General features: G+C 43.7%; 1 protein-coding gene across 1 annotated transcript in view; it reads left to right on the forward strand.

Moving 5' to 3' along the window:
* Positions 1-23,594, forward strand: part of VARS2 (valyl-tRNA synthetase 2, mitochondrial) — a 73,702-nt gene that overhangs the window by 39,546 nt on the left and 10,562 nt on the right. The window contains exons 18-28 of the mRNA XM_068250449.1: positions 478-553; positions 689-803; positions 4,215-4,285; positions 5,100-5,225; positions 5,330-5,434; positions 9,030-9,098; positions 9,880-9,958; positions 13,976-14,103; positions 14,816-14,968; positions 17,213-17,413; positions 20,517-20,628. Of these exons, the coding sequence (XP_068106550.1) occupies positions 478-553; positions 689-803; positions 4,215-4,285; positions 5,100-5,225; positions 5,330-5,434; positions 9,030-9,098; positions 9,880-9,958; positions 13,976-14,103; positions 14,816-14,968; positions 17,213-17,413; positions 20,517-20,628 (1,235 nt within the window). The remainder of the gene's footprint in view (positions 1-477; positions 554-688; positions 804-4,214; positions 4,286-5,099; positions 5,226-5,329; positions 5,435-9,029; positions 9,099-9,879; positions 9,959-13,975; positions 14,104-14,815; positions 14,969-17,212; positions 17,414-20,516; positions 20,629-23,594) is intronic.

A 23,594-nucleotide genomic window follows, 5' to 3' on the forward strand; every position in this document is an offset into this window, starting at 1 on the left:
ATAATGTGTGAAACAAATACTACTTGCATACCCTGGGTTACTATTAGGCAACCACAGTATCAGGGAGGTGGAGAATTCCTTCTCCACATGGATTGGATATCCACTTCAGGATAGTTTGGGTCGCACTGCAGAAAAAGGACCACTGGATAATTATCTCATGGGACACCCCTGGGGGGAGGGTAAACTGTACACAAAATGGGAGGAGGTGTCCCAATGTAGTATGCAATGGGTAAACGTGGGTGATGGAACAGTTTTACTTCAGGTAGGAGGTTTAGGGATATTAATTATATTGGACACAGGAAAGGACTACATGTTTCGCAGGACCTGCCTGCTTCCTCAGGTCTACAGTACATTGTCTTATACAGCTGCATGAACTGGGGGTGCCCCATAACCCATTTTGTGTGATTACCTCTATACTGGCTGTAGTTGGTTTGATATATTGCTCTAACGATTGCCCTGTTTACTTTCCCCTTCCAGTGACTGGTGTGTGTCCCGGCAGCTGTGGTGGGGACATCAGATACCAGCTTATCTTGTCACTAGTTCAGAGACACAGGTAAGATTGGCAGGTTTACTGGAGGCAATGGCTGTAAGGATTTGGAGCGTTGTTTTCATAGGAATCTGGATAGTGTTGGTTAAGCCATTCCCATTTTATCACTTCTGAATGTCCGGTCTTCCCTTCTTGTAATAGAACAGCATGGAGGAGAATAAAGGATTCTGGGTAGCGGCACACAGTAAGGAGGAAGCCAGGAGAAAAGCAGCTAAAGCCTTGGGAAAACAGGAGAGCGAGCTCCATCTGAAGAGAGGTGAGAAATAGACCGTAATGTGTCCGACACCCGTACATTCTTTATCTAAAGAAAACATAACGCAGCTTTAACTGTTCAGCCTGTTTTGGGGGTCCTAGGCAGTGTTGCCAACTCATCCCTTTAATTACTGACACATATGAATTATACAGGTTTTGTGGCTAGGTAGATGCAGTTAAGGCCCTGATTATGTGCAAATAGCCCCAGAACCTGTATAACTTAGATGTGTCAGTAATTAAAGGGATGAGTTGGCAACACTGGTCCTAGGAGACATTTTATCATTCCGGCAGAGTAGCTTCTTCAGTACTGATGAGGTGCATTAATTGCCCAGACTATTATATGTAAAGACTGCAGCTTTTCCTTAACCTCCTTGTCGGTTATCCCGAGCTCAGCTCGGGGTAACCTGCGTAGGAGGATTTCTCAGGCCCCGCTGGGCCGATTTCTATCAAATAAAAAGGAGCACACGCAGCCGGCACTTTGCCAGCCGCGTGTGCTACCTGATCGCCGCCGCAGCGCGGCGATCCTCCGCAGCGCGGCGATCCTCCGCGTGCAGCGGCGAAAGAGGGTCCCCCCAGCCGCCCGAGCCCAGCGCAGCCGGAACAAACAGTTCCGGCCAGTGCTAAGGGCTGGATCGGAGGCGGCAGACGTCAGGACGTTGGCTGACGTCCATGACGTCACTCCGCTCGTCGCCATGGCGACGAGGAAATCGAAACAAGGAAGGCCGCTCATTGCGGCCTTCCTTGTTACTTCTGATCGCCGGAGGCGATCAGAAGTGCGCATACGGAGCGCCCTCTAGTGGGCTTTCATGCAGCCAACTTTCAGTTGGCTGCATGAAATAGTTTTTTTTTAATTTAAAAAAAACCCTCCCGCAGCCGCCCTGGCGATCTTAATAGAACGCCAGGGAGGTTAAGATGTAGGTAGACTTTATGGTCCTTACCAGCAGCATAGATAGCCTCCTATGCAGTGCAGTATAAGCCTTAAGGTGGCCATACACTGGTCGATTTGCCATCAGATCGACCAACAGATAGATCCCTCTCTGATCGAATCTGATCAGAGAGGGATCGTATGGCTGCCTTTACTGCAAACAGATTGTGAATCGATTTCAGCATGAAATCGATTCACCATCTGTGAAGCTGCTGCTGCCGCCGCCCCCTTTGCATACATTACCTGATCCGGCCGGCGCGAGTCCCCCGGTCTCCGCTGTCTTCTTCTCCGCGCTCGGCTCCAGCTTTACTTCACTTCCTGTCCGGGCAAGTTTAAACAGTAGTCGGGACAGGAAGAAGTGAAGCCTGCCGGAACCCAGCGGAGAAGGAGCAGCGGTGACAGCGGGGACACGCGCCGGTGGAGCAGTTAATGTATTGCCGCTAGTGTTGGTCGTCGGACATTCGAACGCCGCTATCAATGCACTCCTGACCCGCCGGCGATCGAGCGAAATCTTCCGCGCGGACGGATCGTCGGGAACGATTGATTTCGGACGGAAATCGATCGTTCGGTCAGCGTTTGCGCAATGATTTCACAGAAGATTTGATCACAGTGATCGAATCTGCTGTATATCGGCGGGAAAATCGATAGGTGTATGGGCCCCTTTACTTACATATAAGTGTTGTCTAATAGGGATCTACAAGTGTCTTATCATTGATGTGCGCTGTCTTTCCTGTTCTTGTGCGTTACCTTCCTGAACAGAGAATAGGAACGGATATGCAAAGAGCATTGTACAGACCGAACTAAAGATCACAGATATGTGAGTAGTGCTTTCACACAGAAATGGACAGTGGCTTTTGCAGCAAAAGGCAAAGGGAGGCTGCCAGAGTGTAGCGATCACAAAAATGGCATACACTGCAAATAATGTACACGGTTGTACAGGTGTATTTGAAAGAAAAAACAGGTGTGTGTGGGGAGGGGGGGGGGGGGGGGTGGGGGCTGTCATTTCTTTGCATGGAAGCAAATCAGTAATTCATGAAAATGACGTTATTGATCAGGGAGCAGATTAAGTCCGCTTTATTATATTTATTTTAAAATTATACTTACCCTTAAATGTCATGGGGGGCCTATTCACAAAGCTTTTCTGTTGAATTACCTCACCTCAGTTAACTCACAATTAAGCGTTTTATGCATTCAGTTTGAGCTTTGTTGCTGCTAACAGGACTGTTGTTGCTGCTAACAGGACGTACTGGTGTGTCCTGACAATTAGTGGCGGGTGCGCAATTATTTACATGCCAAGCCAATCAAAGTGCCTGGAATGAATGCACATGACTCCAATCAGGGCCATGTTCATTCATAATAATGAAAGCAAAACAGAAAGTTAAAAAAAAAAACTTCCTGGTAACCCAGGATAGTATTTGTAGCACCATCTAGTGGCCAAGAAGTAAAATGAAAGTAAAAAAACAAAAGTATAAATGTAGAGTTATTTGTACCTTATTAATCCCCTCCTCTTCCCCGTAGTTACCGAAAATAAAAACTTGTTTAAACAAAATAGATAAATAGTTACCTTTAAGTTTAAGCTTTTTTAATATGTATCTCATGAAGGTATATTACTGTTATTTCAGCAAATAAGGACTTGCAATAGGGTACAAAAAAACGCGAAACAGACAAAATACATCTTTATTTCCAAATAATATATCGTCTCCATACATCATACTAGTAACATAATTTAAATGTTGTGATAGCCTGGACAAATGGGCAAATAAAATGTGTTGGTTTTATCTATAGTAGCATTGTTTATTTTAAAATTACAGGGGATGTAATTGGAGAAATAGTATATTTTTTCATTTTTGTCCTTGTATTTCCCTATAAAATGCATAGAAAATAAGAGTGACTGAAAACAAGTATAGCCCTCAAACCGCCTAATTTGTGGTGAAAAGAACAAGATATAGATCATTTAGGTGTGATAAGCTGTGATAAAGTTATGGGCAAATTAATGGGAGGAGCTGACAGGGTAAATGGCCTTGGCAGGGTAAAATAGCCCGTGGGGTGAAGTTGTTATATCTATCTCTGGATCCCGTCGAGGCTTCCCCTGTCCTCCTCCATCCCACGGTGCTCTCACTGGGCTCCTCCCCACAGCTGCCATGTAAATATTTACCTCTCCTGCTCCAGTGCAGTCGCAGGATCGGCTCTCGGCTAGGGATCAGACGGAAATAGCCGAACCCAGTCGGGTCTGCTCTACTGCGCCTGTGCTAGAGCCGGGGAAGGTAAATATTGCAGGCGCTACTGCGCCTGCACCACAGCCTAACAAATTGTCGGCTGTGGCTTCGGAGGGGCCCAGCGAGACCACCATGGGACGGAGGAGGACGGGGGAAGCCTTGTTAGGATCCAGAAGCTTCCCCCTCCTGAGGTAAGTACCCCCCAGGGGCACTTTTTTTTGGTACAGAGTCTCTTTAAATACACATCTAATTTTTTCCATCTATTTCTCTGTAGATGAGGATGTTCTGGATACCTGGTTCTCTTCTGCGCTTTTCCCATTTGCCATGCTGGGATGGCCGGAAAATGTGAGTGCTATTAAAGGGGGTTGTGACATCCAAAAAGAAAAACATGCCTAAAAATAATTATGCCCCAAAAGTGCCCCAAATATATCTGTAAACCCCCCCCCCTTTTTTTTTTTTTTTTTTAAGTACGACCCTATATATCCTCCATTTTTTTTTTACCTGGTCTGTGTACCTTTACTGAACTGTTCCGAACTGTGCAGTGCCAACAGAAATGTGGGAAGTCTTTTTTTTTTTTTCTTTTTACAGTAAGAAGCTTATTTTAAAATGCAAATAACCTAAACATCCCATATCGGATAAGGCAAAGACACCATGCCCAGAATTTAATATTATTATTATTATTATTAATACCAGAATGTATTTAAAGCCAACCCCCCTCCCCCAAAGAGTTTTCTCAGTGATGTAAGCCCCTAAGACAGTGATGTTTGTTGTGGGAGGGACACCTATCAAATATGTAGTGAATTAACACTGAGCTGGGTTAAAAAAATAAAAAAAAAAAGAACAGGGCAGAAGTGATGTCACTTTTGGCATCACACAGAAACAGTAAAGATGGAAAGCAGCAGACATATTCTTTTCTTTTTTCATATCAAGTTTGTCTTGCATCTGACCGTAAACACTAAAAACAACAGGATAGGTAAGCTAAATAAATAATTTCCTATTGGATGATTGATTTTATTTTTTTTCAGTTACTATGGATTCTAAGGTTATAATGGGGGGAGTAGGGGAAGGGGTTGTGCCAAACTTGACAGCACGTGTGGAAATTATTATTATTTATGTATTATTATTATTTTAGAGTGTGTTTTCTCTTTCATCTTTGTAGACCACAGATCTGAAAGAGTTTTACCCCAACTCTCTGCTGGAGACAGGCAGCGACTTGCTTTTCTTCTGGGTGGCCCGCATGGTTATGTTAGGAGAGCAACTGACAGGACAAATACCATTTAAAGAGGTACGCCATAATTACACTGCATCTAAACTTGAATCCATTCCTAAGTGCCGGAGGAACATACGATGTCTGTACATCTAGCAGAGGATCTCTGTGTTTGTCCTCAGGTGTTTCTGCATTCGATGGTCAGAGATGCCCATGGCAGGAAGATGAGCAAGTCTCTGGGAAATGTTCTGGATCCCCTGGATGTGATGTCAGGAATAAGCCTAGAGGTACAACCAATAGCAACGCAGACATCTGTCTGTAACCGCTCTCTCTAATCCAGTTCATGGTGTATCCATGGAAACAAATGAGGTGCTTTCCACGGGTGCAGGAAATAGCCACTAGTAGAATATTGGTGAAATTAAAATAGTAAAATATTGATCATTTTTACCAATATTTTAGTATTGCCTAACCTGACCCCATTCTAAAGGTGGCCACACACCATACATTTTTATTTAATATCTGTTAAATTCAAGAATTGCAATAAATGTTTCTGACTGATTGTAACATTTCAAAAATCTGACCAATGTACCACACACACACCTATGTTCAATTTTTCCCCAATGATGATAAAAATGATTGGAAACTCTGAGAAAATTGCTAGGGTGTGTATATTAACCACTTTCCCCTCCACTACAGTATATCTACGTCAGCTGTGGCACCCTCCAAGCCACAGCGACGTAGATATACTGACCTGCTTGCAGCGCTGTTGTGCAGGAACAGGTGCGCTTCAGAGCGCACCCCCCGGCACTGTCAGCTGCCTTACTAATTGGCAAAAGGGAACATGTTCCCTTGTAGCCAATTAGTGACCCCCCCCCCCCCGCGGATGAATAATTACCGCTGTAGCAAACAGCGTGATCATTCATCTTTCCCCCTCCGTGGCCAGATCGTAAAAAAAACACCCCTGCAAGATGAATATCTTACCTGAACTGGTTCCTGCGATCATCCTGCAGCTCCAGCCTCCATTCTCCGCGGTGCACTCAGCCCTGTGACGCTGAATATCCGTGTCCCGGCTTCATGACGTCATCAAGCCGGGACCCGGATATTCAGCGTCACAGGGCTGAGTAAAGAGCGGAGAATGGAGGCTGGAGCTGCAGGATGATCGCAGGAACCAGGTAAGGTGAGATATTCATCCTGCAGGGGCGTTTTTTTTACGATCTGGGGGGGGGGGCATCGTGATAAGGGGGGGAGGGCACATCAGGCTGCCCATAACATAGGGTGGGGGTTTAAAATCTGAGGGGGGGGGGGTTTGAAATTATTATTGGGGCCCATCAGGGTAATGGGGTGGGGGATTTTATAATGGGGGGCACATCTGATGGTCCTGAGGGACATAACTTAATGCTGGGGGGCACATATGCAATAATGGGGTGGGGGCGCTAATCCTGGGGACACATCTGGCTATAATGGGGAACACTGATCCTGGGGACACATCTGGCTATAATGAGGGGTGCTTATTTGTGATACGCAGCTGTATAAATATATGTGGGGGGGTCGCAAATGCAGGGGCATATCTGGCTATACTGGGGGGCTGATATTGGGGGCACATCTGGCTATACTGGGGGGGTCTGATACTGGGCACACATCTGGCTATCTATCCTTGGGGGACTTAATACTGATGGCATGTCTTTTACCTACTGTAGCACTTTGTATTTTTTACTAGAATTGAAGAAAACCTGAGAAATAATGCAATTTTAACGTTTTCCCCTCTTTTTTCCCGCTAAAATGCGCAGAAAAAAAAAAAATTATCGGGACAAAATACCCGCCGATGAAAGTCTAGTTTGTCCTGAAAAAAACGATAACTAGATCATTTAGGTGTCGTGAGTAGGGATAAAGTGGCTGATTATAAAGGGACACTGCTAAAGCGTCAAAACTGCTCTGGTCAATAAGGGGAAAACAAGGTCTGGATGCGAAGTGGTTAATAAATTGACAATCTAACACACACCATACAATCTTTAGAAAAATTGAAATTTCCAGCATTCCGGATCGATAAAAAAAAAAAAAAAAGCTGGAAATCCCATCGGATTTTTCAGTCAAATGAATAAAAAGTTTTCGTTTTTTTTTTTTTTCGGGAAATCCGATCATATATATCGAATTGCCATAAAATCGGATCATTTTATTGTATCGTGTTTTTGGCACCTTTACTTGAAACCTCCCTCTAACGATGTCTAATGGTGCCCATACACGATACAATAAAAACGTTTGATTTTTCCCGTTTATTCGATGTATATAATCGAATCGAATGAAAGTTGAAAATATTTTTTTTTTCCGATCAAGAAATTCAAACGATTATCCCGTTTTTTCGAGTAAAATCTGATCGGACATGCTGGAAAAATCGTTACATTCGATCTAACGGAATAATCGAACTAAATTAATTGAAAAAAAGTAAAAAAATTGTACCATGTATGGCCACCATAAGCCTGACCAACCCCCAACTGATACCAAACCTTAAAGTGACACTGAAGCAAAAAAAAAAAAACCTTGTGATATAATGAATTGGTTGTGTAGTACGGATAATTACTAGAACATTAGTAGCAAAGAAAATGTTCTCATATTTTTATTTTCAGTTATATAACTGTTTTTCTATAACATTGCATCATTCTCTAATATTTGCAGTTTACTAATTACGCTCTGTATTTTAAATGATGAAACAGAGCAGAGCTAATGACCCTTTAACCTTCCTGGCAGTAAAACCTAAGGCAGGGAACACACTTGACTTTCAGTTTTCCGCGCGCGTTTTTCTGCATACTTTTTCTGCACACTAAGTGTGTTTCCATGCAGGAAAACGCGCGCGTTTTTTTACAGCAGCTGATGTAATTAATACAGAAAACTGCCAAAATGTGCAGAATCAGGATGCAGAATGTCAGTTTTTTTTCTGCGCGCGGACAACACAGTAAGTGTGTACTAGCCCATTGATTAACATGAGTTCTCAGTTTTTCTGTGCAGAAAACGCGCACGAAAACTGTCAAGTGTGTTCCCTGCCTTAATCAAACAAAAAAACATTGAAAGACAGGTTGAGATAAGTGCTTCAGAAAATAGCAATGGCTCTTTGACTAAATAAGTCGGGGAGCTCAGAGATGCTCTTTTGCACAGATAACAACTGAACTCTTCCTGTTCTGGAAACAATATGAGACTCAAATATGTGCTTCTAATGTTCTATTTCCTAGCTGCCCTACACATACAAGTCATTATATCATAAGTTTATTTTCACTTCAAATTTCCTTTACCAATTCCCCTATATAACTATGCCTAACCAAACAGACCACCACACCTATATCTAACCAAACCCCCCACACCTGTGGCTAACTATGACCGACCCCCCCCCCCCCAATCTATGCCTAACCAGACCCCCCAACCTGAGGCTAACTATAACTAACCCCTTCAACCTATGCCTAACTCTAACCAAAACCAACCCCATCACCCCCTCCCCCCCTGCACCTACAATATGCCTAAACCCAACAGACCGACGCCCCACCCCCCACACACACCCACACACCTATGCCTAACCAAACCTCCCTCCCCAACCTGTGGCTAACTATAACTGACCTTCTTATCTATTCCTAACCCTAACAGATTCCCTCACTCTCATTCCTTTATTCCTAACCCTAACCAACCCCCCAAACCTATGCCTAAGCCTAACAGACCACCACCTATGCCTAACCAACCCCCCCCCCCCCCTACCCTCCAACCTATGGGTAACTATAACTGACCTTCCTACCTATGTCTAACACTTACAGACCCCCTCACACACACATACCTTTCCGCCTGACTGTTGTCAGTCCTTGTGCTGTGATGCCATTCATAACTTTTTTTTTTTTCTCTTTTTAGCATTTGAGGGAGAAGTTAAAGGAGGGCAATTTGGATCAGCGGGAGTTTAAAGTAGCAGAATCTGGACTGGTAAGACACACGACACACCATCTGTGTATTCAGTGTACACCGGCAACTAATCTACTTGGATCCTTTTTTTTTTTTTAAGTAGACTACCGGTATATTATTATGATTATTGCAGAGGCGTAGCTAGGCTTTTCAGCGCCCGGGGACAAAGACAGTTTTTGTGCCCCCCTCTAGACAAATTGGGCATGGCCACGCATCAGAATGTGGGTGTGGTCATGAGTGGAGACAAATGTACAAATGCTGTTTAGCCAAATGTTTCCCCCGTTTCCCCGTTTAGATAGCCAAATATGCCCCCCTCTAGATAGCCAGATGTGCCTCCCTTTCCCACTTTTAGATGGCCAGGTGTGCCTCCCTTTCCCACATTTAGATAGCTAGATGTACCCCCTACAGTTAGCCAGATATGCCCCCCTTGTTCTGCTGCAGTTAACACTTCTGCACTCCTCTGCAGAGGGAGGGAGAGAAGCAGGGGCACTTCGGGCAGCCAGCGAGCTGCCTCTCACTCACTTGGGGATGTGGTGGCCATGCTCTGCGCCCCCTTACTGTGCTTCGCCCGGGGACATGTGTTCCGCTTGCCCACCCATAGCTACGCCTCTGGATTATTAATTTATAAAGCGACAACAGATTCTGTGGTGCTGTACAGAGTAAGAAACAAACATGGGCTACAAAATAATAATACAGACATTGGTGTACATAAATATACAGTGTATAGAATATACGTGTCTGCTCTCTGCAGAGGAGAATGAGACCTTTCTTTTGTAAAATAGGATGTCTGTTTTTCTTTCAGTTAAAGGATTACCCCAGAGGGATCCCAGAATGCGGTACAGATGCTCTGCGATTCGCCCTCTGCTCTCACAAGGTGCAAGGTGAGATGTGAGCTCTGCAGGACAGGTTACATTAGAGAAGTTTCGAGACGTGGTACACCTAAAATGAAAAGACACACGAGGGTCAGAGGTGACTAGTTCTGCAGCATCGCTTAATCGCTCATGACTTCTCACCATTGTTTTGTGTGGTTTGTGGGATTGCGACTCCTCCCACTTACAGGAGTACATTGGCCTCAATTCTGGTAGCTATGTGAGGTAAATATTTTTTTGTAGGAAAAATACCTAATGCAGTATTTTCCGTATTTTTTTGCAATTCTGATTTTTCTGTATTTCCGAACATGCGGTAAAACTTGCGGTAAATGCATAAAGTGCAGTAAAATGTGTGGTATTTCAGCGGTAAGCATGCAGTAAATACATAATAGTATTAGTCCTTAATTGTCTTCCATAAGTTAGGATAGTCTTTGGAAGATGTTTTGTTTTTGAGGGAGGAAGGTGTATTTGATTATGTAGCAACCTATGAAAAGTATATTTATAAGCATCCCCTATAAAGAAATATCCAGTAAATATTTTGAGTTTTATTTCTGCTATTCTCTTCTGTTACACAGCCTGAATAGGAACGACACTAAAACAGCAATAAGAACTTCACTAAAAAACTGCAAAATGCATACAAATTGACTTTACCTCCAGGTACAGGCAGGTCTTAAAGTGATCAGTTAATTATGTGCAAACATGCCCCCTAATATCCATGAGAATAGCGATTTTTGGTCAAATTAATGCAAAGGTAAAACACAACTACAACCTACCAGAATTGCTAAATGTCATTACCTCATAAGGTAAATTACCGTACATGAGGTAATTTGTTTGATAACCCTACCAGAATTGAGGCCATTGTCTTTAGGCTGAAAACAGGTCGCCTCTGCATTCATCATGACCACAGATAGTGTGGCTAGTCTCATAAAGACTCATGGAGACTAATGGCCACAGTGGCTGGAGTACACAGTAGATGTGAAAGTAGCCTTAATAGAACATACGTATTACTGAGTCTCTTATTTTTATTTTTAGTTGAAGGACTTCTTCATTTTAAGAATTCTTTAAGGTAGCCATACACTGGTCGATTTGCCATCAGATTCGACCAACAGATAGATCCCTCTCTGATCGAATCTGATCAGAGAGGGATCGTATGGCTACCTTTACTGCAAACAGATTGTGAACCGATTTCAGCCTGAAACCGTTCACAATCTGTTGTGGTGGTGGTGGTGCTGCCACCGCTCCCCCGCCCGCATACATTACCTGCTCCGCCGGCGCGACTCCAGTCCCCAGGTCTCCGCTATCTTCCACGCTCTGGTCTCCAGGTCCAGCATGCTTTACTTCTTCCTGCCCGGCAGGAAGTTTAAACAGTAGAGTGCCCTCTACTGTTTAAACTTCCTGCCGGGCAGGAGGAACTGAAGCATGCCGGAGACCAGCGCGGACACGGAGCAGCGGTAACCGGGGGTAGTCGTGCCGGCGGAGCAGGTAATGTATGCGGCTCTATTGCGTCGGTCGTCGGGTACTCGGACGCCGCTAGCGACGTGCTCCCTACCCACGGGCGATGGACGGTAATTTTCCGCACGGAGCGATCGACGGGATCGGACGAAATGGATCGAAATTCGGCGTGTAGCGCGAACGATTGGCAGCAGATTCGATCCCAGTGATCGAATCTGCTGTCGAAACGGCGGCAAATCGGGCCAGTGTATGGCCAGCTTTACAGTAGCAATGACAAATCTGCTTTGCTGAGCTGAAAAACAAACAGAAGTAAGGACACTTTGAACTTTCCAGAATTAAAAGCTTATCACGAGCCTTTTCTCACTCTCATATAGCTCTTTTAGCTTCTATTTACTTTTCGGGAAATACAATGGCACAAGTTGTTTGACAAGCTCATTTACATAAACAACAAACAATAATTCTTACTGTACTGGAAAACAGACAGGGCATTTTAATTGCTTAGTAAAGCTAATACTACAGTGGTTTGCAAAAGTATTCGGCCCCCTTGAAGTTTTCCACATTTTGTCACATTACTGCCACAAACATAAATCAATTTTATTGGAATTCCACGTGAAAGACTAATACAAAGTAGTGTACATGTGAGAAGTGGAAGGAAAATCATACATGATTCCAAACATTTTTTTACAAATAAATAACTGCAAAGTGGGTTGTGTGTAATTATTCAGCCCCCTGATTCAATACTTTGTAGAACCACCTTTTGCTGCAATTACAGCTGCCAGTCTTTTAGGGTATGTCTCTACCAGCTTTGCACATCTAGAGACTGAAATCCTTGCCCATTCTTCTTTGCAAAACAGCTCCAGCTCAGTCAGATTAGATGGACAGCGTTTGTCATCAGCAGTTTTCAGATCTTGCCACAGATTCTCGATTGGATTTAGATCTGGAATTTGACTGGGCCATTCTAACACAAGAATATGTTTTGTTTTAAACCATTCCATTGTTACCATGGCTTTATGTTTAGGGTCGTTGTCCTGCTGGAAGGTGAACCTCCGCCCCAGTCTCAAGTCTTTTGCAGCCTCCAAGAGGTTTTCTTCCAAGATTGCCCTGTATTTGGCTCCATCCATCTTCACATCAACTCTGACCAGCTTCTCTGTCCCTGCTGAAGAGAAGCACCCCCAGAGCATGATGCTGCCACCACCATATTTGACAGTGGGGATGGTGTGTTCAGAGTGATGTGCAGTGTTAGTTTTCTGCCACACATAGGGCTTGATTCACAAAGCGGTGCTAACCTACTTAGCACGTCTAAAGTCTTTAGACGTGCTAACCAGGGTGCTAAGTAGGTTAGCACCGAATTTCTGAATCAGATAATTCGGTGCTAACCTACTTAGCACCCTGGTTAGCACGTCTAAAGACTTTAGATGTGCTAAGTAGGTTAGCACCGCTTTGTGAATCAAGCCCATAGAGTTTTGCATTTTGGTTCCATTTTGGTCTCATCGGACCAGAGCACCTTCTTCCACATGTTTGCTGTGTCCCCCACATGGCTTGTGGCAAACTGCAAACAGGACTCCTTATGCTTTTCTGTTAACAATGGCTTTCTTCTTGCCACTCTTCCATAAAGGCCAACTTTGTGCAGTGCACGACTAATAGTACTATGGACAGATTCCCCCTCCTGAGCTGTAGATCTCTGCAGCTCGTCCAGAGTCACCATGGGTCTCTTGACTGCATTTCTGATCAGCGCTGACCAGCGATCTCCTTGTTCGGCCTGTGAGTTTAGGTGGACGGCCTCGTCTTGGTAGGCTTACAGTTGTGCCATACTCCTTCCATTTCTGAATGATCGCTTGAACAGTGCTCCTTGGGATGTTCAAGGCTTTGGAAATCTTTTTGTAGCCTAAGCCTGCTTTAAATTTCTCAATAACTTTATCCCTGACCTGTCTGGTGTGTTCCTTGGACTTCATGGTGTTGTTGCTCCCAGTATTCTCTTAGACAACCTCTGAGGCCGTCACAGAGCAGCTGTATTTGTACTGACATTAGATTACACACAGGTGCACTCTATTTAGTCATCAGCACTCATCAGGCAATGTCTATGGGCAACTGACTGCACTCAGACCAAAGGGGGCTGAATAATTACACACACCCCACTTTGCAGTTATTGATTTGTAAAAAATGTTTGGAATCATGTATGATTTTCGCTCCACTTCTCACGTGTACACCACTTTGTATTGGTCTTTCATGCGAAATTCCAATCAAATTGGTTCATGTTTGTGACAGTAATGTGACAAAATGTGGAAAACTTCAAGGGGGCCGAATACTTTTGCAAACCACTTTATGTGTACCTATGTTTACCTCACCATGTCACATGTCACATGTCACTTCAGGTGTGCTTTAAAAAAAAAAAGTATCATTTTAACTTTATCACTCGAACAACACCTTTATATTGCATATGTAGTATATTTTTTTCCTTGGGGGGGGGGAGGGGGGTGGTATTTGTCCAAAGTTTATTTTAAATAAACATTTTTGTCTTGCGGTAGACACAGTTTTTTTCATTCTTTACTCTTCCTCCCTTCACCCCGTCTTGTTTAGGAGACGACATTAATCTGGACGTTGCCTCTGTCCTCGCCGTCCGTCACTTCTGCAACAAAATCTGGAACGGAGTGAAATTCACACTCTCAGCTCTGGGGGAGGATTTCATTCCACTGCCAGTGGAGGAGGTAAGTCCTGCTTCCAGGGCTCCGCCTCTGACACAGGTGACTTGGGTTTGAATCTTGGCTCTGCCTGTTCAGTAAGCCAGCAACTATTCTGTTAGGAGACCTTGGGCAAGACTCCCTGACACTGCTACTTCCTATAGAGCCTGTCCTAGTGGTTGTAGCTCTGGCGCTTTTAGTCCGCCAGGAGAAAAGCGAGATATAAATGTTTTGTGTCTGTCTGCCTGTGTCTTGTTTCCATGGCCCAGGAGGACATAGTTATGATAATAATAATAATAATAATAATAATAATAATGTTTCTGATATCACCAACAAGATGGCAGCTGCTGCAAAATAAAGAGAGCTCAGCTGTTCAGACAAGAGTATTAGCAGTTTAAAGTGGACCTGAACCCTTTCACAGGAGAGAAGGAAAACAGGGAGAAATGCACTCTGTACGTATTTAGAGAGTTAAGCCTATCTAATTCAACCTCATATGTGACTAATCACAGCTGTAATTTGATCTCACAGCTGTCAGCTGGTTGCCTCGGCACAGCAGCTAATTTGTAAACACAGGATCCTAACCCTATGTCTGCTTCCATGAAAGCTGGAAGTAGACACCCTGCAGATGTATTGCAGGATTTGTATAAGTTGTAACAAATACATGTTTTTCTTTAAAGGTTATTATGCTGTTGCTTATCTTTGTATTGCTTCTTGTTGAATGATCTGCTTTGTGTGCTAGGTGAGGCCACGGGCCCCCATTGACCGCTGGCTTCTGGATCGCTTACGGCAGCTGACAGAGGAGTGTGAGAGGAAGATGCAGGCCTATGAGATCCACGGAGCCACAGGAGCCATTTATTCATTCTGGCTGCAGAGCTACTGTGATGTCTATGTGGTGGGTATAACAAGCTCAGTGTCTAATGCTACATACACACTTGAGATAAAAGTCTTTGGAAAATGAAAGATCACAGACCAATTTTACCCCCTTCCATGTAGTATGAGAGCCATACTCTACACAGTCTATTCTATGGAGCTGAACTCCCCATCAGACAGAAATCTTTGCAAGATGCTGCACACAAAGATGCTGTACACATTCAAAAGATCAGTATCTGCAAAAGATCTGTTCCTGCAAAAGATCCATTCCTGCAAAATGCATTCATAGTCTATGAGATCTGCAGATCATCATATACACCTTGTTTAACAGACATTCATCTGCAGATCAGACAATCATCTGCAGATCTGAAGATCCATCCTGGTGGATCTGATCTGCAGGTGATTGTCCGTTAAACAAGGTGTGTATGAGATCTGCAGATATCATAGACTATGAATGCATTTTGCAGGAATGGATCTTTTGCAGATTTTTATCTGATGGGGAGTTCAGCTCCATAGAATAGACTGTGTCTAGTATGGCTCTCATACTACATGGAACGGGGTAAAATTGGTCTGTGATCTTGCCTTTTCCAAAGACTTTTATCTGATGTGTGTACCCACCTTAAGGAACTGTGAGTGCAAGAAAAGCTTGTTGGGCAGTATGGCGACGTAGTGGTTAGCCCTCTCGCCTTGCAGCGCTGGATTCCCGGTTCAAATCCCAGCCAGGTCAACATCTGAAAGGAGTTTGTATGTTCTCCCCGTGTCTGCGTGGGTTTCCTTCGGGCACTCCGGTTTCCTCCCACATTCCAAAAACATACAGATAAGTTAATTGGCTTCCCCCTAAAAATTGGCCTTAGACTATGATACATACACTACACGATACATACATATACATATGATTATGGTAGGAATTAGATTGTGATCCCCTTTGAGTGACAGTTAGTGACAAGACAATAATATACTCTGTACAGCGCTGCGGAAGATGTTGGCGCTATATAAATAAATAAAGAAGAAGAAAAGGAGGATTCTTATGGGGAGTGTTCTGTGATTGGGGCTCTGTTTTAGATGTTTCACCTAATCCCAAACTCCATTCAAGTTCACAGCTGACATACAGAAAAGCACTGCCTGCCAAAATAAGTGGCATAAGTGAAGCCAGGCGTGTGATTTAGGCATGGATGCCAGGCAGCACAGCGGGGATGTGGACCTTTGTTGGGCAGTAAAGGAGCATCTTCATACTGATGAGATCATCCCTTAGCTGTCACTTGCCATCAGCAAGATACTATTATGATATGGACAGTTCAGGGTAGCTAATGAACACATCACTGAAAAGGTGCCCATACATCCAGCGACTTGGCGGCCGATCGACCATCTGATTTGATCATTATTATTTAATCAGGTGAGAATTGGTGCCGCTAAGTGCATGCACGTATGCCTATGCGACCAATGTCGGGCCGAGCGAGTCGATTGGACATGCTGCAAGATGTTGGGCCGTTGTGGCCGATCAGGTGTGCATCGATAACAGCAAGCGATATCAGGACGAGCTACAAACGTGATGAAACCCCCGATGCTGTCCCCCCTAATGTCCAATGTGCCATCCCCCACACCCCCCGGTGCCCAGGGCAGTATACATCACTTGTCCGTGCCTGCCAGTGGCTCTGGGCTACTTCTTTCATCCGTACATGCGTCCCACACGTGTGACATCACACATGCGCCAATGTTACACCGGCTACCATATGGGGTGCGTGCATGAGGATGGAGCCTGGAGCTAGTGGTGGACACCGACAGGTAAAGTATACTGCCCTGGGCACCGGGGGGCACATTTACTCTGGGGGGGTAGCGCTGTGGGTGGATGCAGTGTAACAAGGCCAGTTCCCAAGAGATTTCATGCTGAAATCGATTGAAAGTCGACCAGCGGTTTATGGGCAGCCAACAGACATCTTTCCGATCAGATTCATTCAAAAAGAGATCTGTCTTTCGGTCAAGTTGCCATACATCGTCTGATGTACGGCCACCTTTAGTTTTACCCAATTCCCTCCTTGTCTTTGCTGCTTATTGACCAGCAGCTGCTTTCTTTGCAATGCTGAATATCTTTCTCTTCCTGAGTTAGCGGAAATTTGCATGTTAGGATAATTTTTTGCTCATCACCATCCAGAAATTTAGCTTTATTAAAGCAACACTTCTGTTTATGTCTTTATAACACATCTCTTGTATTCAGCTGAAGATGGACAGCTTTCTCATATGAGTACCATTATCTTATCTTTCAATACAGGAAGCTGTAAAACCCGTCTTGAAGGGTCCTGAGGCCTCCAACGCTCAGCAGGTCCTGTACTGGGGAGCAGAGCACACGCTTCGTCTACTTGCCCCATTCATGCCTTACTTATCAGAAGAACTGTGGCAGCGCCTTCCAGCTGCTCCAGCACAAAGTGCGCCCAGTGTGTGTGTCTCTGTATACCCAATGCCAAAACACACGGTAAGGAACAGCAAGGCTTTATCTGTGTGTTATGCAATGGACCGTGTGCAGCACTTGCTGTTACTCTATTATCTATGGAGAAACATGGGCTCTGATTTACTAGTCTTGTAGTTATATAGATTGGAAAAGTCCTTTCTAACGGAAGGAAAAAGCGCTTTTGTGTCCTTGACGCTCAACAGATACTATGAGGATTTGTTATTTCTTTAGAAACCACAACAATGGTTTGCAGTAGAAAAATATCTTAATTTACTTTTATTGACACAAAAAAATGCAAAAAATTGTGATCCTTTTTTGTATAAACTTTATCCAGCATTTCAATCTTCAGAGGTATCACAATAGCTTAATTCAAGGTAAAAATTCTTCAACACACAGAGAAAATGTATGTCTGGCATGACGTTATGGATAAATCATGAGCGTCAGCTTGTACTAAATAGTGAATGACACAAGTTTGTTTCTGGCAAAATGAGCCCTTCATCAGGCCTCTGTATCAAAGATTTTCATAGGTCCAATCTGGAGCAAAGCCAGAAAAGGTATAATGCAAAGTATGCTAAAAAAAAAAACGACCAAGCAGATGTATACCAACCAACTCCAGGCCAGGGTTTGGATCCACCGTGCTGCTAGCTATTACTAGAGCTGGAGAATATTCAAGTAAGCAGGACAACATAAATTGTTGATGGGGAGGGTGAGTGGACACCATGAAAAGAAAAATAACATAGATAACGGGAGCCCCAATGTCACATAGAAGGAAAAATGGTACTCACAAAGGAAGGATGCAAACAGGGCAACCCCACCACTAGAAGCAGGTGGAGATGTATAAACCTGACACCTCTCGCGTGACCAGATATAATGGGTGTGGTCACACTCTTCCTGTAAAACTACCAGTGGTCCTTATGGTGGCAAAAAACCCTGAAGGCCACAGTACATCCTTCCAAAGGAGGACGAACAAGCACAAGGAGGAAAAGAGGGGTATTTTAAACTTGAGTTAATAATAAAATAAATGAGAAAAATTGATGAGGTGGCTTACCTCTATGAAAACAAATTCAAATAACAAATTAATTTTATTATGCACTAGAAATGTATTTCATGGGTCTGTGTCTACTACCTCAGGCCGATTAAGGTGCTGAAGGGTGCTTTAAGCCAAGAAATGAGCACTTATTTCTCGGCTCAAAGCACCCTTTGGCACTTTTTTTTATCATTTGAACATAATAAATTATTCACTACTGAATGACGGTAGTTCTCAGGGTCTTATCGTATATATTTGTGATTTACAGTACATGAGTTTAAAGAAGTTAGTTTACTGGGGATGTTCCCACTGGAGGAGGCTGTGCATTGCAATATCAGTTAACGTGAATAGAATCTCAGGCTGCTTAAAAGTTTGGGAGTGTAACTAGAAATTACTGTCAGCCTCGTTTCTAGGGGCAGGCGAGGGGGTCGTCCGCCCGGGGCGCAGTGATGGAGGCGGGAGCAGCGTGCACATTGCCACGACTAGGAGGGCCTGACTCTTCCCTCCCTCTACTTGTGTCCCCTTCTGTGCTCCCACTTCCATTGCAGAGATTTATGGCAGTGGAAGAGGTCATGGTAAAAACTCACCTCCCTCCGAGGTTTATGCCAGGTTCACGTGCCACCAGGCTGCTCTGTCTCCAGCGCCGCTCACTACTACCACTAATCTCTAACCTCCATGTGTTGTTGTTTGTGCACTTTGTTGGACGAGCCTTTAACCACTTTACCACCACGGGTGCGTGTATCTACGCCCCTTTTAACACCCTTTCCCCACCAGGGTCGTAGATACATGCACCACCGCTGCTGTCCGCGCTCCTGCGCTTGTGCATGCCGCCGTCCGCTCGCCCGGAGATCAATGAACGGGAAAAATTGTTCCTGTTCGTTGATCTAAGCCCCCCCAGCAATGATCGGCTGCTTCTATGAGAAGCAGCGCGATCATTGTGAAAAAGAAAAGTTTCCCAGCCTCATTTCATTTCCTGTAAGCGTACTTCCTATGCTTACAGGGCGCATGAACAAAAAATTACTGTGGCCATCTTGTGGCCAAAAAGTAAAACTACACCCAAAAACATTTTCATATATAAATACATAGTGTTATATTATAAATTAACTCATTACCTCCCACACTCCCAATTTTTTTGTTTTTTTTTTGTAATAAAAAGAAAAAAAAAATTACAATAAAAAAAAAATACGTAAATAGTTACCTTAGGGACTGAACTCCTTTAAATATTTATGTCAAGAGGGTATAACACTGTTACTTTATAAACTATGGGCTTGTAATTAGGGATGGATGCAAAACTGGAAAAAATGCACCTTTATTTCCAAATAAAATATTGGCGCCAAACATTGTGATAGGGACATAATTTAAACGCTGTAATAACCAGGACAAATGGGCAAATACATTTCATGGATTTTAATTACAGTAGTATGCATTATTTAAAAACTATAATGGCTGAAAACTGAAAAATTATTTTTTCCCATATTTTTTCATATTTTCCCATTAAAACACATTTAGAATAAAATAATTCTTGGCATAATGTCCCACCTAAAGAAAGCCTAATTGGTGGCGAAAAAAACAAGATATAGTTCATTTCATTGCGATAAGTAATAGTAAAGTTATAGACGAATGAATGGAAGGAGTGCTGAAAGGTGAAAATTGCTCAGGTGCTCAAGGGGTAAAACCCCTCAGTTGTGAAGTGGTTACACATCTTCTAATCTATCTCAGCTATTTCCTGTCTCTTATCTTAAAAGCAGCCACAATGCATTTATATGGAGTGGCGGTCATGATGTCTGAATCTGGGTAAGGCTGGGTTCACTATAGAGCGCAACTGTGGCGTTGGGGGGGGGGGGGGGTCACAGCGGGTCTGATGTTCAATCTGCTGTGTCCGTCTGCAATGGACAACTGACACAAAAGGTGTGTATGGATCCTGTACTTACCATAAGGTTAATCGACATGCCCATTATTCTGTTGCAGAAAATGGTCCAATTTGGAGGCCAGCGTGAAAATAGCATAAACCTTTGGGTAAAATAAAAAATAAATATTTTCGCATGTACAAAAGCCCACTTTCCATCTGTGTATGATTTCCTTTTCCGGTTTCTCACCCAGGCTCATTGGAATTACCCAGAGGAAGCCCAACGCTTTGAATTTGTCCAGTCAGTGATCAGGACTCTACGCAGACTGAGGAACGAGTTCAGCTTGACTAAGGCCAGGCCGGAGGGTGAGTGGAGGAGGATGTGAAGGCTTGGGCTGAGGTGTATAGTGTGAACAGACAAATGACTGGGTCTCGACCTGGATTTATGCAATTCTAGCTTGATTTATTAGTAGGATAGCCACTAGATAGCACAACGTTTCGGCACGCAGGCCTTTAGCAAATGCATTTGATTAAGGCCTGTGTACTGAAACGTCATGCTATCTAGCAGTGTTGCCAACCTTGGAAATATATTTTTACTGACAAAGCACAAAAAATTTACTGACAGAACACTTTTTTACGGACATCTAATATTATTGAAATTAAATGAAAGATATCACACATGCACCCTTACGTGCAATAGAGTGCAGTGGCGGACACCAGACAGGTGAAGTATTAATGCACGGCATGAGGGGGGGGGGGGGGCGGACTTTGATACATTTAAATTTGGGGGATGCGACTGGGGGTTTCCGTCACATTTGTTCTCGATTATCGCAGCCCTTAACGCTGCACACCTTATCGAGCATGCCAACCTAAGATTTCCGGCATGTCCGGTTGTTACATGTGATCGATACATGCAACCGATTTCGGCCCGAAATTGGTTTGATTGTCAACTAGGCATGCTCTTGATGGCACCGATTTTTGTAATATCAATAATAATTGTCTTATCTGATGGTTGATCGGCCGCCAAGTCTACAGATGTATGGCCACCTTTAGCTAGAGCAGTGTACATTCCAGAGTGATACATGAACTAATAAGCGGTAAGTGCTGTGTTCTTCTAAGAAAGAGAGAGGGTTTTTTTTACTGACACCACAAATTTTTTTATGGACTTTACTGACAGCCCAGATTTGTTGACTTTTTTTACTGACTGTCAGTAAATTTACTGACGGTTGGCAACACTGCTATCTAGTGGCTGTGCTACAAATGAATCAAGCTATAATTGCCTAAATCCAGGTTGAGACCCAGTCATTTGTTCTGTTCACATTGGATTTTGACACCTGTTGCTGGGATCCGGGAGTTGGCTGGTTGACTCCCTGGTTGTGAAAAGAGTTGTGGTCTGAGCGATTGGGCAAATAATTAATTTCTCTGAGGTGTATAGTGCTCATCATAGTTAGCTGGTTACTAGGCTTGGTGGGTTTAAAGGAGAACGCCAACCACCACCATTCACCAATTGCTGAAAGAGACTCCTGGCCATTGCACATACTTCTGTTAAGAAATGTCCTTTGAATCCATTTTGTTTAATCAACTACATGGTCTTATAGGAGTCAATAGTGGACAGTCTTAATGGATTACTTGGAAACGGGAAGTGGGGCAGGTGTGGGTGTAACGGCCATATCAACTTGATCCAGTTCTGCATCATGCCTGAAGAAGAAACTTAAAGAGGAACTCCAGCCTAAACAAACATAATGTCATTGCGTTACATTAGTTATGTTAATCAAAATAGATAGGTAATATAATCTCTTACCCACACTGTTTTAAAAGAACAGGCAAATGTTTGATTTCATGATGGCAGCCATCTTTTTGGTTGAAAGGAGGTGACAGGGAGCATGAGACACAGTTCCAACTGTCCTGTGTGCTGATCACCCCTCCCAGTTGCTAGGCAACGTGAATAACAACATAGGAAATCCCATCATGCTCTGCACAGCATCAGGGAAAAAAGCCCGGGCTTTTTTTCTTTGATGGGTGGAGCTTAGCTAAAAATGCAGCTAAAAATGATGCTTTGGTAAGAAAAACAAAGTTCTGATGCTGTGAAACTGTTAAAGAAACACCAAGCCTTTTCAGTTCTGCTGAGTAGATTTTTAGTCCGGAGGTTCACTTTAAAGTTTGAAAAGCTTGCAAAGAAATCTTATAGGCAGTTAGTAAAGGAATAACCTAAACAACTGCTGTTGCTATGTCTTCAGATTTTTTCAATGACATTTAGGGCTGGGACCCACTGTCGCGATTTTGGCCACATTTTTGGATCGCCCACAATTGCTGGCCATTCCATGAACACTTTGGCAATGAAAGTGAGTGGTGGTGAACCCAGTAGAGCGATTGTGATTAGGGCTAATCGCAATTGCATGACGTGGAGCATTTTGGGCGTGTTTGCGCTCCAATGTTAAGTATAGAAGCGCTGTAAAATCTCTTTTGAATCACTTTACAAATCAATTTTGCGGCGATTTGAAGGCCGAATGTTTTTCCCTGTAAATAAAGTTTACATATCACAAGTGCTGTGTGCAACGATTCCTGGTGTTTGCGATAGCGATTTGACCGGACAGCGATTCTGATTTGTATCTGTAATTAAAGTTTTACATGCTCACAGGGTGTCCTGATGTCTGGCTTTCATCTTTAGCTCCGCCCCCTAGCTGAAGAGGTCACAGTTGTTTCTCTGATTGGTGCTAGAGATGCACCTATGACCTCTTCCACTAGAGGGCAGGGTAATGGATGGCAGCCAGACATGGGGACACCTTGTGAGTATGCAAAACTTTATTTACAGGGGATAGCTTGTGCCTGTGGTTTCTGTGATTGTATCAACCCCAGGCTCATCTAACAGACAAAAGGAGATCAGGAGCCCAATGGCGCAGAATCATGCAGAAAAGCAAAATGCTAAGGATGTATATACTCACAAAGGTTAGATGCAAATCCTTGAAACCACCGCCAGAGAAGGTGGGAAATTAGTGTCCCCACTTGGTTTTCCAGGTCTGTGACAGGAACTGGTCGGTCGCACTCTGAATGTTCTTTAGGACAAACTAGAAACACCTCTAAAGAGGTATGACGAGACACTTAAAACAGGGCTGAAGGCACAAAATGCATAAAATATAGGCTAATAAAGCTGTTAGGTGCCTTAACTGCTATGGGTGTGTAGCAAGCATAAAGGCGCTCACGCTTGTTACAAAGCCATAGCCGTTAAGGCACCGGAAATTCACTGACCTGAGGAAGTGGGTGAGCACCCATGAAACACGTTGTCATTTTTATGTGCTCAAACAAAAGACCCTTTTTTTCAATCCACAGGTCCA

Source organism: Hyperolius riggenbachi, chromosome 8 (genome assembly GCF_040937935.1).
Source record: "Hyperolius riggenbachi isolate aHypRig1 chromosome 8, aHypRig1.pri, whole genome shotgun sequence".
In the NCBI taxonomy this organism is placed as follows: domain Eukaryota; kingdom Metazoa; phylum Chordata; class Amphibia; order Anura; family Hyperoliidae; genus Hyperolius; species Hyperolius riggenbachi.